The sequence below is a fragment of the Ceratotherium simum genome, chromosome 5, assembly GCF_057802395.1.
Source record: "Ceratotherium simum simum isolate JZ-2026a chromosome 5, ASM5780239v1, whole genome shotgun sequence".
Classification (NCBI taxonomy): domain Eukaryota; kingdom Metazoa; phylum Chordata; class Mammalia; order Perissodactyla; family Rhinocerotidae; genus Ceratotherium; species Ceratotherium simum.
In genome coordinates this window covers 77,733,339-77,751,892 of record NC_141904.1, presented here as the reverse complement: position 1 = coordinate 77,751,892, position 18,554 = coordinate 77,733,339, and the positions used below count along the sequence as shown (strand labels likewise).

Genomic DNA, 18,554 nt, shown 5'->3' with positions numbered 1-18,554 from the left:
CTTGTTATTCACCTGGCTTTCTCCTGAGCCTTTAGCTTTCTATGTTAGGTTTGAGGAGAGGAAAGAAGGAAAAGAGAGAAGAGCTACACAAAAGAGGTACACATAAACTTATTTCACTTTTGTGTATAAGACAAAAATCTCAGCAAGTGAAAAAAAAAGATAATTAAAACTGGCTTAAGCAGAAAAAAAATTGAGAGATGGGACATTTATGGGCTTTCATAGTTGGGAGTTCAAGAGTAGATATGGCCCCAGACACAGCTGGATCCAGGGCCTCAGGTAGCATCTCCAGGTCCCTCTTCTTGGCTATCTCTTGGCTCTCTTTCAGCATTGGCTCTGTTTTCAGGTAATGTCCCTTCTCCTGCTAATTAAATAGCTGGAAGAGAGAGTTCCCCTTTCCTCATAGCTCCAGCAAAAGTTCTGAGATCAACTTTGATTGGGTCGTGAACCTATCCCTAATTATGTCTCTGTGGTCAAAAGAATGCCATGATTCGCCAGGCCTGAGTCACAAGAGGTAGAGTCAAGTCATCCACCTGAGCCAGGTATACGTAGAGAGTTGAAGAAGGGGTTTTCAAAGGGATCTGAGGCTTTTACAAGAACAAGGGGGCATGGGTGCTGGGTGGGCAAGAATAATGGAAGCCTACTGCACCTGGCTGGAGTGTGTAGCCCAAATATGGTTCTAGTGATAATAGAGTCATTCTCGACTTCAACTTTGCCTCTGGCTTACGTGGCAGTGGCAGAAACTGTGGTGTGGCAAAGGGGGTTTTAACTTACTTTCGAGGAGAAATGGATTGTTTGAATCTGGACCTTGAGTGAAGACTTGATTAAAATGGTTCTTTTTATTTGGCTTAGGGTCCTATAGAATGAGATGCTCTGGATTTTAATAGAATGACAGTTTACATTTGTAGGACAGAAAACTTCACATCATTAGTGAAAACCGGAAATTATGATCCACTCAGAGCAATGCAGGCTGTTTTTATCTATAGCCAACAGAATGGAAACTTGGCTTATTCAGTGCTGGTTATCTCCGATGGTTAATGAAAGAATTAAAAAAAACTAGGCCAGGAGTCCACAGTGGAAGTCATGATTGTATTAGCATTGTGGGTACTCACCTTAATTGCAAAACTTCATTAGGTACGATGGGCACAGTTTCCTGTGAACCTTGTCTTTGCACTGAGGGATGAGCAACTATTCTCAGAATAGGGCCTACTTGTCTGCTGCCGGAAAGCTTTTTTTTTCCTTTAAGTCCTTTATGAAACCTTTTATTAGATCATTTTAATAATCATTTTAAGACTACTCTTGAAGCTTTTGTCTGAAGTCTGTTTTTCTGTTTCTTTGCGGAGCTGCTTAAAATTCTGACTTCTCTTCTGAGGACTGAGGAATCTTGTATCCCAGACACTTGGAGAATAATGAGAATAATGCATGAACCTAGTTCAGTCTTTGAGCAGAGTCTGTTAAACAAATTTCACTATGATGCAGACATGCTCACCACGTCTAGGACTGTGTTACAAGTGAAATAGAATTTTTGTAGTTATAATTATGAATAATTCATGATAGATTCCTTATTGTATTCATGATCTCACTCATTCAGTCGATATTTTTTGAGTGTCTGCTGTGAACTATGCACCATACTAGGCACTGGGGATATAGAAATGAAAACTTTATTTCTGGTCCCCAAGGAGTCTAGGATCTAGAGAAGGTGAAAACACGTCATTAAAATACTGTGTGTGTCAGTTGTTAGGACAGATAGAGGTACACATCAGAGGAACCCAAATGAGGGGCATATGACCGAGCCAGGGAAATGCAGGCAGCAAAGGCCTCCTGGAGGAGGTGACCATCATGGAGGAGGTGATCCTTGAACACTGACGTTATTTACAAAGAGACAAAGAAAATGCAAGTGGAGTACAGGGTGTGAGAGATGGTGAGAGATTAGGCGCTGAGTTTAGATATTTTATTTTATCCTGAAAGGTGATGGCGATCCCTGAAGAGTTTAAGTAGGAATGGGGTATGATCAGATTGACACTTTGTTTTATTGTTTATTTTTTTGAATAGACAGTACATTTATATGGTTTCAAATAAAAAAAATAATAATATAGAAGGGGATATAGTGAAAAATTTTCCACTTACCTGATAACCTTCCCCTCAAACAACCCCTGCATGAGTTTCTTGTATATCTTCTTAAAACTATGTTCTGCAAATAGAAGCAACTACAAAAATCCGTGACTCCATTTGTCCCCCACCTCCTTTCGTACAGATGGTAGTACACCATGCGTACTGTGGTGCACTTGCTGTGTTCACTTAGCTCTTTCTCTTGGCGAGATCTCTCCATATCAATGTAGTAAAATCATCTTTTCTTTCTTTTGTTTTCATTGTTGTTCTTTTCTTATGGCTGCTTAATTTTCTGATGGCCCGTGATTTACTTAGCCAGTCCACTGTTGATGGACGTTTAGGTTTTTTCTAATTTTTTTCTGTTACAAACAGAGCTGTAACAAATTGCATTGGAGATAGAAGACTGGCATTTCAGAAAGTTCAGTAAGGGCTTAAATATTAGTTGAATGAATGATTGAATGGAAGGTAGATGGGTTAGAGAGGAGCAGGGAGGGATGTGAAAGGATGAGACTGGAGATGGGGAGTCCAATTGTGAGGTTACTGCAATTATCTGGGAATAGAAAAGAGGGGAGAGATTAGAGGGATATATGTTTAGGAGATCTGGTAAGACTAGGTGACCTGAGTAATGTGATTAGGGGACGGAGTAGTCAAGCATGATTTCTTAGAATAATAGTAATACATTGGACAAATAATAAGACATTTATGACCCATATGTCATAGATAAAAATAGCTCCATTTTCATTGGGAAATACAAGCACAGAGTTGAAGGCAACCAGTCGCAAAGACAGCCAGTGGAAATAGAAAGTAGGAATCACTGAGTGTTGATTGCTACTTGCTGTTTCTTCTGATCTGGTTTTTGTAACTCTTCTGCTCTTATTGCTAAACCACTTTCTCTTTTTATTCCAACTAGTTATCTTTTTAGACTTCTTTTTTTCCTCCCTTAATTTGAACCCTTGTTTTATAGATCAGACACTTGACAATTCCTCAGGTGCTGAGAAATCAATGAATTGACTTTTCACTCGGATGATTAGAAAGTAAGACAATGTGTAAGACATCCTCATCAACACTTGTTATTGTCCATCTTTTTGGTTAGAGCCATGCTAGTGGGCCTGAAGTGGAATCTCTTTGTAGTTTTGATTTTCATTTCCTTAATGACTCATTGTGTTGCACATGGGCATATGTTTTTTGTTTTTTTAAATTTTTTAATTGATGTCTGAATAGTTTATAACATTGTGAAATTTTGGTTGTACATTATTGTTTGTCAGTCACCATATAGATGCCTCCCTTTACCCCTTGTGCCCACCTCCCAACCCCCTTGCGCCTGGTAACCACCTTACAGTTCTCTCTGTCCATGTGTTGGTTTATATTCCACATATTAGTGAAATCATGCCGTGTTTGTCTTTCTCTTTCTGGCTTATTTCACTTAACATAATACAGGCCTGTGTTTTTAACTGAAAATTTTTGGTGTAATCCTCGACCCTATGTTCAGTGCTGGGAATATAGGTGTGAACAAGGCAGCCTCAGTCACTGCTCTCTTGGAGTTTAGACTTTATGTGGGATGGTAGATAGGAACAAAATAATTACAGTTAGAGTCTTAATAAGAAATTAATTAAGGACAAGGACATAACAAGGACGAGACATGGACCCTTAATAAACTTTTTAGATTTTCTATTCAGTGATTTAAGTCTTTTCCATTATCATTGGAGGCCCAAATTCATTCAGTGGGTTTTTAAAGATATTATATATGACATTTTTACATTTGCTTTTAAAAATAATTCAAAAGAAATGAGAGCATATTAAAGGAAAAAAATACACAAATGTGTAAAGAAGTGGAATATTCTACCTGCCTCTGCACTCCAGCCATTAACAGCTTGGTGACTGTTGCTCCAGATCTGTTTCCATAGCACGCACAAATTTGCATCATCTAGAGTTCTTTTTTTTTTTTTTGCTGAGGAAGATTTGCCCTGAGCTAACATCTGTTGCCAATCTTCCTCTTTTTGCTTGAGGAAGATTCAGCCCGAACTAAAATCTGCCAGTCTTCCTCTTTTTCCTATGTGGATCACTGTCACAGCATGACCGCTGCCGAGTGGTGTAGGTCTGCACCTGGGAACCAAACCCAGGCTGCCGAAGTGAAGCATGATGAACTTAACCACTAGGCCATGGGGCTGGCCCTTCATGTAGAGTTTTTTTTTTTTTTGTGAGGAAGATTGGCCCTGACCTAACATCTGCCCATCCTCCTCTTTTTTACTGAGAAAGATTGGCCCTGGGCTAACATCCATGCCCATCTTCCTCCACTTTATATGGGACGCCGCCACAGCGTGGCTTGATAAGCGGTGCGTCGGTGCGCGCCTGGGATCCGAACCGGCAAACCCCAGGCCGCCGCAGCAGAGCACGCGCACTTAACCACTTGCGCCACCGGGCGGGCCCTTCATGTAGAGTTTTGACTAAAGAAACTGCTTTCCTAAAGAATTTTCACTTCTTTTTTGTGACTAGTGATTCACTTTCTTTGGAATATGGAGTGATTTTACTGATTTTACAGTGATTTCTGTTGCGGGGGGCTGGGGATTACTAACTATTGGGTGCTTCCTGTGTGCTGGTGTTCTGCACTTAACGCAGGTTCACTTTGGCTGTGATGGCATGACTCCCCATGTTTCCCCTTTCACTGCAGATGGTCCCCATCCCTGCTGGAGTGTTTACGATGGGCACAGATGATCCTCAGATAAGGCAGGATGGGGAAGCACCTGCAAGGAGAGTCGCTATTGATGCCTTTTACATGGATGCCTATGAAGTCAGTAACGCTGAATTTGAGAAGTTTGTGAATGCAACTGGCTATTTGACAGAGGTAATGGGGTTAGGATGGGGAGGGAGGACTTGTTCTTTTCTAAGGTCAATTAACCACTTTTTACTATGTGCCCAGCGCTGTGCTAAGCACTTTATGTATATTTCATCTAACTTAATTCTCATAGCAACCCCGTGAGGCAGGTTATTTTTCAGGTAGCAAACTGAGGATTAGAAAAGTGATTTGCCTTGAGTTGTACAGCTGGTTTGTGGTGGAGCTGGGATTCAAGCCTGGCCAATGTGACCCCAGGGCCTGTGTTCGTAACCATTATGCTATATTGTGTCAGTGCTTTAATATGCCAGTGAGTGCCACTATCCACTCTGGCTTTGAGATAACAGCATGTAAAGTCAGGCCACTTTTCCCTCTCAAAAAATTGTAGTTTGGTTGTTCCTGAAGCATTATGTATTTCCTAAGTGACAGATGTGGAAGTGCAGCTTTTCATTTGTGTGGTTTTATTCCAATGCCTGACAACTCATAAGCTCTCCTGTGGCAGTTCCAGGCTTTATCCTGTGGTCACTGAGTCACAAAGCATGGTTCTGAAAGTGGATGTTTGCTGTAAATGGGAGTAAGAAGATGGAGGCTTTCTAGTTTATGAAAGTTTCTGTAAGTGTCGAAAAGATACTTGTTTTGTAGGCTTACCATTTTCTCTTGCCAAAGGACTTTACCCTTGCCTTCAGTTTGTGGAGTTCTTGTTGTTTTTTTTCCAGGCCAAAACTATCTCTTTTTTATTCAAAGATAATTTGAGAGTGACTGCTGAAAGCAAAAGAACATTGAAATTTGGTTTTGCATTGTCACGTTTCTTTGGAATTTCATAATATATACAAAGTGGTTGTCTTTTTTTGTACCTGTTTGTCCCTGTTCTTGATACTCTCAGGTCAAGTTCCTCAATCGTCTACTTAAGTTAGAAGAAGACTTCTAAGGGAAGAAGCTTCTTTTAGACTAGAGTTCTCCAGGAAGATGAGATGGAATAAGCAGAATTTAGGGCATCCAGGAACATGGATGGGGGAAAATTACATCTGGATTTTTACTACCCTCTACCTGAAATTTAGCATTTCCTTCAATTATGAAGCAGACAACAAACCATAGTAATAGTAGCAATACCTATGATTTTGTCACCAGTAGAAATTACAGACATTTTTTGTACCATTATTGTTGTTGTAGATATCTTGAAATATTGTTTGCATTCATCCCCACTTTAGAAATGATGATAACTATGAGACCTGCCACTAGATCTTATTTAATATATTGATAAAGAGCATGTATATATTGCTATAGCACAAATTTGTTTTATTACTATTTTCATGTAACTAGTTTTCTTTGTAATCGTGTTGATTTTGTTTTATACATTTAAACATGTCACTCTGAGAAGGAAGTCCTTTGGCTTCACCATACTGCTAAAGGGGTCCAGGGCACAAAAAGGGTTAAGAACTCTTGCCTTGGATAAGATGCTTCATATTTTTATGGCCTTTGCAGTTTTTTCCTGTCCCTTCAGCTTCATTTTACATCACACTCCACTTGCTTACTCTGTTCTGGCCCAGCTGATTTTGGTTCTATTCCTTGAAAACACGATACTCTTTTCTGTCTTGGAGGCTCAGCCCATATCTTCTGCCTGCTTGGAATTTCTTGCTCCCTTGCCTGTCCTTTTTGCATGGCCAGCTCCTCTCATTCTTGAGTCATCTCAACTTAAATGGCCCTTTCTCAAGGAGGCTTCCTCTGCCCACTGTATCAAAAGGAGCCTTCTCTTGATACTCTTTACCTTACAAGGTCAAGTAAAGTTGTAATTATTTTCTTCTTTTCTTTATTTGACTTGATTTTTGTCTGTGCCCCGACGTGTAGGCACGATACGAACAGGGACCATGCCTATCTAATATAGACCTTGTTTCTCCATCATTTAGCCCAAAGCTGGGCACATGGTAGGTGTTTGATACATGTTGTTGTATGAAGGAATGGTTTAGGTACTCAGGCATGGTGGTGCCACAGGGGAATACAGGAAGAAGAGCCAGGGTGAAGAAAAGATGATGAGCTCTATTCAGGAAAAAGAATTGAGGTACTTGTAAGGTCTGAAATACAGGGATCCAGTAGGCAGGTAATACCGTCTAGTTAGGACAGGACTGGCCTGGAGGTTGAGATGTGAGAGTCATTTGAAGTGCTGGTGGTCATTAAAGCAATGAGATTGAAAGAGATTATCTAGCAGTAGGTCAGTGTATTTCACCAGCTGAGCTGATCACACATGCAGGTTCCTTGGCCTCACCCCAGATCTTCAGAATCAGAATCTCTGGGGTTGGAGGGCAGTAATCTTAACTACTATCAGCTGACTTAACTACTAACAAACTGGCCAGGTTATCTCAGCTGCACAAAGCCTGAGAGGCCTGGTGTAGAGTAAGAAGAAGAGAGCCAGGGGCAGAGCGCTGGGGAGCAACAGTGTTTTAGGGGCTAGAAGGAGAGCCCATGTATGTCAGGAGATGAGTAAGAAGAGTCAGAAATGGAGCACAAAAACTAGGAGAGGAGAATCATGAGACCAAGGGACGAGGGTGGCTGTTTGCAGAACGGAGTCACATACAACAAAGAGAACCAGATGAGAATTTGAGACAGTAATGTTAAATAAAAATAATTAAGGAGTGACGTCAGTGTCATGGCGGAGTGAGCTTTCTTGTAAACTCTTCCCCCGATAAGATACAACAAAAGGGACAGTCACAGACCAACAAGGGAGTCTCACACAGCAAAAAGGAAGATTGGAAAGACCCACAATGCTGCACATCTGAGAGTGGACCTGCTGGGGCTCCCGGAGAATGTGGGGAGAGGTAAGGAGAAATCCTCTCCCTCCCCATCAGACCGGCGATTCGGGTCCGTGTGGCTCCCAGAGAGGGGGGCGGCCCTCTGTGTGGAAACCGTACCTCTTTGGGCTCTCTCAGCCAGTGGGAAACTCCCACACAGAGGACTCATAACTGCTGCAGGGGTGCCATCAACATTTGAGCACCCAAGGAGAGCGGATAATGAGGGGTGAGCGAGAAGTCTCCCATTCCAGGGACCCAGCGGGCAAAAGAGAGAGCCCCCCCACTCCCCCCAACCCCACATGCCTGACACTGCAGCTCAGCTGACCAGACAGAGTGGCCGGGGCGGATCGCAGGTAGGCGGCCTATGGCCGCAGAGCAGCCAGGGCGGAGTGCGAGGGTCTCAGATTACACAGCCCTTAACCCCCACATGGTGGCGGCAGGTGGAAACTACAACCAGATATTTCCAGGATGTGGAAAAACAAAACGAATACAGGAACCACAATGCAAAGGTACATTAAATCGCCAGACCAGAAGTAAAATGACAAGCAACCACAAATCAATCCTGAAGGCACAGAAATCCATAACTTAAATGAGAGAGAATTCAAAATAGCTATCATGAGAAAGCTCAATGAAATACAAGGCAACACAGATAAACAATTCAACGAGATAAGGTGTTTCTTCACAAAAGAAATTGAAATCATAAAGAAAAACCGATCTGTATTGATGGAGATTAAAAACACAATGGAGGAGATAAAGGAGAATCTGGAATCTTTAAGGAACAGAGCTGACAATATGGAGGAAAGAATTAGCATTATAGAGGATAGGAATACAGATATGCTTCTGATGGCGGAGGAGAGAGAACTAAGACTAAAAAGAAATGAAGAAAGTCTCCAAGAAATATCTGACTCAATTAGGAAATGTAACATAAGAATTATAGGTATTCCTGAGGGAGAAGAGAGGGAAAGAGAAACAGAGAGCTTATTCAAGGAAGTAATAGTTGAGAACTTCCCAAATCTGGGGAAGTAGCAGGAAATACCAGTAAGTGAAGCCAATAGGTCGCCTAAATACGTCAGCAGGCAAAGGCCCACCCCACGGCATACAGTGGTAAGGCTGGCTAAAGTCAATGACAAAGCAACAATTTTAAGGGCAGCTAGACAAAAACAAAAAATAACGTACAAAGGAACTCCCATCAGGCTCTCACCGGATTTCTCAACAGAAGCTTTACGGGCTAGGAGAGACTGGAATGATATATTCAAAATACTGAAAGACCAAAACTTTCAGCCAAGAATACTCTATCCAGCAAAAATAACCTTCAAATATGATGGAGAAATAATAACATTCCCAGATAAACAAAAGCTAAGGGAGTTCATGGCCACGAGACCCCCACTACAAGAAATGCACAAGAAGGCCCTCAGGCCTGAAAAAAAGAAGAGAAAGGGAATACAAAGCTTGGAGCAAGGAGAAAAATAGGTAGACAAAATCAGAAAAATAGTAGATCTTTACCAGAATAGGTAAGCAACCACTTAAATACCAAAATCAAAGATCAAAGGAAGGAAAACACCAAAAATAAATACAACCTCATCACTATAAACACACACCCGTAACACAAGATAGAATAAGTTGTAACAAGAATAACTTAGAAGGGGAAGAGGAAAGAGATCGAATTGACTTAGTATAAGGAGATAAGAGACCATCAGATAATGGACTATCTCATGCAAAAGACTTTTTATACAAACCTCGAGGTAACCACTAAACAAATAATCAAAACAAAATCACATGTGATAAATAAAGAGAAAACTAGAAGAGTCATAAGACAGAACAACCAAACTGAATTGGCAGTCCAAAACAAGTGGGACAAGAAACAAAGGAAATGCAAAAGAACCTGAAAATAAGTGACAAAACGGCAACATTAAGCCCTTATATATCAATAATTACTCTAAATGTAAATGGATTGAACTCTCCAATCAAAAGATACAAAGTGGCGGATGGATTAAAAAGCAAGACCCAACAATATGCTGCCTCCAGGAAACACATCTCAGCTCTAAAGACAAGCACAGGCTCAGAGTGAAAGGATGGAAGTCAATACTCCAAGCTAATGGCAAACAAAAGAAAGCAGGTGTTGCCATACTCATATCAGACAAAGTAGACTTCAAGATAAAACAGGTTAAGAGAGACAAAGAAGGGCAATATATAATGCTAAAAAGGACACTCCACCAAGAAGACATATCAGTTATAAATATATATGCATCCAATCTAGGAGCACCAAAGTACATAAAGCAGCTATTAACAAACCTAAAAGGAGACATTAGCAACAACACAATAATCGTAGGGTATCTTAATACCCCACTTACATCAATGGATAGATCATCCAGACAAAAAGTCAGTAAAGAAATAGTGGACTTAAATGAAAAACTGGATGAGATGGACCTAGTAGACGTATACAGACCACTCCATCCCAAAACAGCTGACTACACATTCTTAAGTGCACATGGAACATTCTCAAGATAGACCATATGTTGGGAAACAAAGCAAGCCTCAATAAATTTAAGAAGTTTGAAATCATAACAAGCATCTTTTCAGACCATAATGCTATGAAACTGGAAATCAACTACGAGAAAAAAACTGGGAAAGTGACAAAGATGGGGAGATTAAACAACATGCTACTGAACAACCAATGGATCATTGATGAAATTAAAGGAGAAATCAAAAAATATCTGGAAACAAACAAAAATGAAAGTATGCCATACCAAATCATATGGGATGCAGCAAAAGCAGTCCTGAGAGGGAAACTCAGCGATAGAAGCCCACCTTAACAAATAAGAAAAAGCCCAAATAAGCAACCTTAATTTAACAGAACTAGAAAAAGAAGAACAAACAAAGCCCAAAGTCAGCAGAAGGAGAGAAATAATAAAAATCGGAGCAGAAATAAATGAAATTGAGACCAAAAAAACAGTAGAAAGGATTAATGAAACAAAGAGTTGGTTCTTTGAGAAGATAAACAAAATTGACAAACTGTTAGCCAGACTTATTAAGAAAAAAATAGAAAAGGCTCAAATAAATAAAATTAGAAATGAAAGAGGAGAAATCACAATGGATGCCATGGAAATACTAAGGGTTATAAAAATATGATGAAAAACTATATGGCAACAAATTGGACAATCCAGAACAAATGGATAAATTCTTAGACTCATTCAACCTGCCAAAACTGAACCAAGAAGAAATAGAGAATCTGAATAGACCAATCACAAGTATAGAGGTTGAAATAGTAATCAAAAACCTCCCAAAAAATAAAAGTCCAGGACTAGATGGATTCTTTGGTGAATTTTACCAAACATTCAAAGAAGATTTAATACTTATCCTTCTCAAACTATTCCAAAAAATAGAGGAAGATGGAACACTTCCTAACTCATTCTACAAAGCCAACATCACTCTGATACCAAAGCTAGACAAAGACAATACAATAATGGAAAATTACATGCCAATATCTCTGATGAACATAGATGCAAAAATCCTCAACAAAATATTGGCAAACTGAATACAGCAACACATTAAAAAGATCATACACCATGATCAATTGGGATTTATACCAGGGACTCAGGGATGGTTCAACATCTGCAAATCAAACAACGTGATACACCATATCAACAAAATGAAGAATAAAAACCACATGGTCATCTCAATAGATGCAGAGAAGGCATTTGAGAAGATCCAACATCCATTTATAATAAAAACTCTCAACAAAATGGGTATAGAAGGAAAGTACCTCCACATAATAAAGGCTATTTATGACAAACCCACAGCCAACATAATACTCAATGGGGAAAGTCTGAAAGCCATTCCTCTGAGAACAGGAACGAGACAAGGCTGCCCACTCTCACCACTGTTATTCAACATAGTACTGGAGGTTTTGGCCAGGGCAATTAGGCAAGAAAGAGGAATAAAAGGAATCCAAATAGGCAACGAAAAAGTGAAACTCTCACTATTTGCAGACAACATGATTTTATATATAGAAAACCCTAAAGAATCCACTGGAAAACTATCAGAAATAATCAAAAACTACAGCAGAGTCGCAGGGTACAAAATCAGTCTACAAAAATCAGTTGCATTTCTGTATGCTAATAATGAACTAACAGAAAGAGAGCTCAAAAAAATAATACCATTTCCAATAGCATCAAAAAGAATAAAATATCTAGGAATAAATCTTACCAAGGAGGTGAAAGACCTATACAATGAAAACTACAAGACATTATTGAAAGAAATTGATGATGACATAAAGAAATGGAAAGACATCCCATGCATATGGATTGGAAGACTAAACATGGTTAAAATGTCTATATTACCTAAAGCAGTCTACAGATTCAGTACCATCCTAATCAGAATCCCAATGACATTCTTCACAAAATAGAAAAAAGCATACTAAAATTCATATGGGGCAACAAAAGACCCCGGATAGCTAAAACAATCCTAAGAAAAAAGAAGAAAGCTAGAGGCATCACAATACCTGACTTCAAAACATACTACAAAGCAATAGTAATGAAAACAGCATGGTACTGGTTCAAAAACAGACACACAGATCAATGGAACAGAATTGAAAGCCCAGAAATAAAACCACACATATACGGACAGCTAATTTTTGACAAAGGAGCTAAGAACATACAATGGAGAAAGGAAAGTCTCTTCAATAAATGGTGTTGGGAAAACTGTACAGCCACATGCAAAAGAATGAAAGTGGACCATCTGCTATTGCCATTCACAAAAATTAATTCAAAATGGATCAAAGACCTGAATGTGAGACCTGAAAATATAAAACTCATAGAAGAAAATATAGGCACCACACTATTTGACATTGGTCATAAAGGAATCTTTTCAGATGCCGTGCTTACTCAGACTAGGGAAGCTAAAGAAAAAATAAGCAAAGTGGGACTTTATCAGATTAAAGAGCTTCTACAAGACAAGTGAAACCAGGATCAAAGTGAATAGACAGCCCACCAGCTGGGAGAAAATATTTGCAAAACATTTATCTGACAAGGGGTTAATCTCCATAATATATAAAGAATTCACACAACTGAACAACAAAAAAACAAATAACCCAATCAAAAAATGGACAGAGGAACAGACTCTTCTCCAAAGAAGATATACAGATGGCCAATAAGCACATGAAAAGATGTTCAACATCGCTAATCATCAGGGAAATGCAAATCAAAACAACGCTAAGATATCACCTCACGCCCATTAGAATGGCTATAATCACCAAGACAAAAAACAACAAATGTTGGAGAGGATGTGGAGAAACAGGAACCCTCATACACACCTGGTGGGAATGCAAACTGGTGCAGCCTCTGTGGAAAATGGTATGGAGATTCCTCAAAAAATTAAAAATAGAAATACCTTATGATCCAGCTATCCCACTACTGGGAATCTATACAACGAACCTGAAATCAACAATCCAGAGAGGCTTATGCACCCCTATGTTCATTGCAGCATTATTCACTATAGCCAAGAAGTGTAAGCAACCCAAGTGTCCCTCAACTGATGATTGGATCAAGAAGATGTGGTATATATATACAGTGGAATACTACTCTGCCATAAAAAAAGACAAAATCGTCCCATTTGCAATAACATGGATGGACCTGGAGGATATTATGTTAAGTGAAATAAGCCAGAAAGAGAAACACAAACACCGTGTGATCTCACTCATATGTTCAATATAAACCAACACATGGACAGAGAAAACTGTTTTAGAGTTACCAGGGGCAGTGGGGGAAGGGGGTGGGCACAAGGGGTGAAGGGAGACGTGTATATGGTGATCGACAAACAAAAATGTACAACCAAAATTTCACAATGTTATAAACTATTAAGACATCAATAAAAAAATAATAATAATTAAAATACAGATTTCCATCTGATGCTTGAACTGGCCACTTGAGATTTATAAGCACAGTTGACACCTTAGTGGAGCTAGACTATGTCAGAATATCAGCAAACAATGACATTTAATTCTTTTAGCTAGATTCCAGGAACAGAGCAAAGGACAAAGGTTGATTATATTATCTGACATGTAAAGAATACTGTTTTTTTTCCAAAGTCATTTGTAATACTTGGGGAGATGTGTTTCCATCAGCAGGAACAATCACATTCTCAAAAGCTAATCTCTTCCAGTCTGTATTCTTATCAGCTAAATGAGCCTTAAATGAAAATGGTTTCTTGTAAGTGACGTTAACCTGTCTTAATAGGAAGCTAGATGCTTTTAAGTCATTTCTGAAACCTCTGGGAAGTCATAAGAAAAACTTAAGTTCACATGGACAAGAAGAATCACTTTAATAGTGTGCAAAGAGAATGGCACGTGTGAAGCACGTCACTACAACCTTTTCTGGATTTTTATTTCCTTCTTTATAGGCTGAGAAGTTTGGTGACTCGTTTGTCTTTGAAGGCATGTTGAGTGAGCAGGTGAAGACTGATATCCAACAGGCAGTAAGTAATGTTTAAACAGGCTCTCATATTTCTCTGCTGGCCATTGGAAAGGGCTTGGGTGAAAAATCCAAGCTACAAGTGCCCCTCTCCTCTTCCCTGCAACACCCCACCATTCTCCCGCTATAGATTTGCCCCTAAACAGGCCTATGGACCTGGACACCTTGTCTTGAGGAAAATGGCACAAGTCCAGGATGGTATCTGAAGAAGTATTGGGTCTGACTTGAGCTGCTGTCTTTTGCACCCAAGTAATACATTGTGTTGCTAAGTAGAACTCAGCTGGCCTCTAAACACTTCTGGGTTTCTTTTACTCATAGTCATTTCTAGAATAGAGAGTTAAATGTGGATGTTTTTTACTTTTCTTCTTACAGTCTTGAACTCATCAGGTGCTGATATGGAGAGAGAGCTTCCTGTTTAGACATTTATGAATTCACCTGATCAGAGGGGTATTCATGGAAGGGGGCCCTTCACTCTGGATATTCATAGGAAATTGAGCCAGGGATCTGGTCCTTACCACCCGGGGGTGTACCTGCTCTCATGGAGATGATCCAGGGAGTGTGAATTAGGTGTGTTTTTCTCAGAAATCATGGAAACAGTGGACTGGGCCTCCATAAGCACCTATGTAGTGAGTGGAACTTGGGATTTCCGTTCCAGACATTTTAGCAGGTCTGTGTATGTTTGAGCATTTGTTTGCATACAAGTCTCGTGAGGAGGCAGAAAATAAAAGAACAAGGGAAGGACTATGAGTAAGCTGGGGTGTTGAGGCTTCATAAGACAAAGAGGGCAGAGAATGCAGAGGAGGGAGGAGGTGGTGAGAGGGGAAAGGAAACGGGTCAGCTGGCTCAAGGGAGACTGATTAAGATACAGACGTTGAGGACGGGACTCTAATCTTCCTTTGTTATACAAGTTCCCTTTCAGCTCCTGCCTGAACTCCGTCTCTATGTGTGGGTGTGACTGTTCTTCTCTCTCATGAGCAGCATTGCCAGAAAAATTAAACTGTCCTGGCCTGTGTTTTCTTTCTCTTCAAATGAATGTAGCAAAAGTTGCCCCTGGGGTGGGGGGGTGGGGGCTAAGATAAGGTAAAACTAGACTTGTTCTCAACATTTATAGGAGAATCAGGCCAATTTTTTGGTATGTGTTTTAGATAAATGTTTTAAAAGCATGCCTGAGCTCAATTTGAATTTCAGTTTTCTTTCCTCGTTACAAGTTTATATTACGTCTATTATGTAATCTGATGTACCTTTTTTTTTAAAGGGCTTTGAGGTCAGATTGGCCTAGCTGATGAGCCAGCAACTCAGGATGTGGTGCCTTGTTTTAAGACACGGAGTTCAGATGAGGGAGGGCTTTGCACTTATTTTTGATTTGCGCTTTCAGATACAGGGCCTCTTGTCACTTGAGAGCCTCCAAGCACATTAGGCGTAAAGGCAGAGGCAGATTATTGCCAGGCTCTGGAGGTGCCTGGTAAGAGCGTAGTGAAGTGTGTGTGCTGGTTACTAGGATGAGAACAAGCAGCTCTCTCTGGATCGTAGTGTTGGTCACTTGCTTAAATGCTCGTAATGGAAAAGCAAACCTTTTAAGCATGTTTAGAAAGGGTTGGAAGGAATAAAATGAATCTGTGGATGATCTGAGAAAGGTAAGGTTTTGTTTTTCAACCCCCTCTTAGGTCTGACATAGCCGTAAGCACCAGACCTGCTTTTAACCCAGTGTTTGCAGAAGTGTAGGATGTGGGATGGTCCATGAGATGACTGAGTGAAACAGGAGATGAGTTAAGCTGGTACATGGCCAAGGATAAAATAATCCTGAATCTCGAAGTGAGCAAGTTCTTCCCTTTTCAGCTCTCTTTCAAGACCTGGTTAAGTCAAGACAAAAGTCTCATCGGGTGCTAGCATGTCATTAACACTCGATGACACTTGTTAGTCTCCTTTTTAATATAGAAAATAGGCCTCGGAGCCTTCCTCAGGCTACAGTAGCTAGCTGGAATTTAATAATATTGTTTACTTTCATGTAATTATTTTAAATGTTTCATATAATTTAAATAAATGTCGTTATTTTAAATGTTGTCATAAATGTTCTGTTTATGTTACCCAATGATATAAATCTTCCTTTAAAAGAAACCATTTTTTTGTAAAATAAAACACAAATACAGAAAATCACACAAAGCAAATATGTAGTTTAGTGAGTTATCTGAAGGCAAACATGCTCATAACCATCACCTAAGTCAGGAATTAGAATTTTGCTACCTGCCCTTGCAACCCCATCCATGTGCCACATCCTGATCACCAGCCCTCTCTGTCCCTAAAGCAACCACTATCCTGCTTTTTAAAGTAGACATTTCCCTGCATTTCTTTATAGTATTATCACCAGGTGTACACCCCAAGACTATTATGGTTTAATCTTACCTATTTAAAGGAAATTTGTATCTTTTAACACCCTTTTAATCTACAGGTTTCCCTTTCATTTCTCCACTCCCCACCCATGTCTGCCTCCTCCACTCCTTTTTTTCTCTAACAGTTTATCTCTGGAAGAATCCCACGCGTTTAACCCGTAGGCTTTCCCACGGTCTGAATTTTGCTGCTTGCCCTCTTGGTGCAACTCACCTCTTCTCTCTGTCCTCTGCACTTCCTGCAGACTGATAGCTTGATCCACAGGCCTTCTCAGACTCATGCTTGAACCCTATGGCAAGACCTTAGACGCTGGTATGTTCTTTCACCAGTCGGCTCTGTTTTTTTGTGATGTTAACTGCTATTAATGCTTAGTGCCTAGAACCATTAATTCATTGGGAGTTGTAAGATAGTGAAAATCTAACAGGTTTTTTTCCATCTGTTAATTGAGATACTTTTTTTTTTTTTTTGAGGAAGATCAGCCCTGAGCTAACATCCGATGCCAATCCTCCTCTTTTTTGCTGAGGAAGATTGGCCCTGGGCTAACATCCATGCCCATCTTCCTCTACTTTATATGGGATGCTGCCACAGCATGGCTTCACAAGCAGTGCATCGGTGTGCGCTTGGGATCTGAACCTGTGAACCCCGGGCCACCGAAGCGGAGCGTGTACACTTAACCACTGTGCCACCGGGCCAGCCCCTGAAATACTTTTTTTTTTTGCTGGGAAAGATTCGCTCTGAGCTAATCTTCCTCTCTCTTTTTTTTTCGTCCCCAAAGCCCCAGTACATAGTTGTATATTCTAGTTGTAGGTCTACTTCTTCTATGTGAGCTACCACCACAGCATGGCTACTGACAGACAAGTAGTGAGGTTCCGTACCTGGGAACTGAACCCTGGCCACTGAAGTGGACCTTGCCGAACTGTAACTGCTAGGCCATCAGGGCTAGCTCTTAATTGAGATACTTTTATAAAGAGATGGTTCCCTCCATCTGCTATTTTCTTAACCATTGGTACAGTTCATGTGGGAAAGGTAGAGTAAATGCTTGATTCTTTGCTAGCTTTTAAGAAAATGAATTGGCTCCCTGCTACTCTCAAAAAGGACCAATTAAATTTTTTTTTTCTTTTTTGCCGAGGAAGATTTGCCCTGAGCTAATGTCCGTTGCCAATCCTCCTCTTTTTTCACTTGAGGAAGATTAGCCCTGAGCTAACATCTGTGCCACTCTTCCTCTATTTTGTATGTGTGACACCAGCATGGCTGGTGAGTGGAGTAGTTCTGCATCTGGGATCCGAACCTGCGAACGTGGGCTGCTGAAGCAGAGTGCGGGGAACTTTAACCACTTGGCCATGGGGCCAGGCCCTAGATTTTCTTTTTGATTAAACATTTAAAGATAATTATAGATTCGCATGCAGTAGTAAGAAATAACACAGAGATCCTGTGTACTGTTCCCCTGGTTTCCTCCAATTCTTGTATAACCATAGTACAGTTTCACAACCAGGAAGTTGACAACTGACATAATCTACTTATCTCTGTCTGATTTCACCAGTTTTATATGTATTCATTTGTATGTGTGTATATTTAGTTCTATGCAGTTTTATCACAAGTGTAGATTACACTTGTGTAATCACCAGATTTTTAAAAAATATCCTCATGAACTTATGGATTTAAAAATATTTTGTGGGTTTTATTCATTTGGGATCATACCTTTTGAAGGTCAGATTTTCCTATTTTTGGGTATTGAGTGCCTCTTCAAGTTCTTATGAGTCCTTTTAGCCCTCTCTTTTTTAAACAGCTTTATTGAGATATAATTTATAACTCATAAAATTCACCATTTTAAGTGTACAATTCAGGTTTTTTTTGTATATTTATAGAGTTGTACAGCCATCACCACAATCTAATTTTGGAATGTATCTGTCAGCTGCAAAAGAAACCATGTGCCCATTTGCAGTCACTCCCCATTTCCACCCATAACCTTAGGCAACTGTGCTG

The 18,554-nt window shown here is 40.0% G+C and overlaps 1 protein-coding gene across 3 annotated transcripts in view; it reads left to right on the top strand.

The window, feature by feature from the left end:
* SUMF1 (sulfatase modifying factor 1) overlaps positions 1-18,554 on the top strand; it is a 94,023-nt gene that overhangs the window by 7,539 nt on the left and 67,930 nt on the right. For 2 of the 3 annotated variants that reach the window (XM_004442409.2, XM_087431372.1), the window contains exons 2-3: positions 4,775-4,948; positions 14,116-14,190. In XM_004442409.2, coding sequence (XP_004442466.1) covers positions 4,775-4,948; positions 14,116-14,190 — 249 coding nt within the window. The remainder of the gene's footprint in view (positions 1-4,774; positions 4,949-14,115; positions 14,191-18,554) is intronic. The other variant, XM_087431373.1, reaches the window with a different exon arrangement.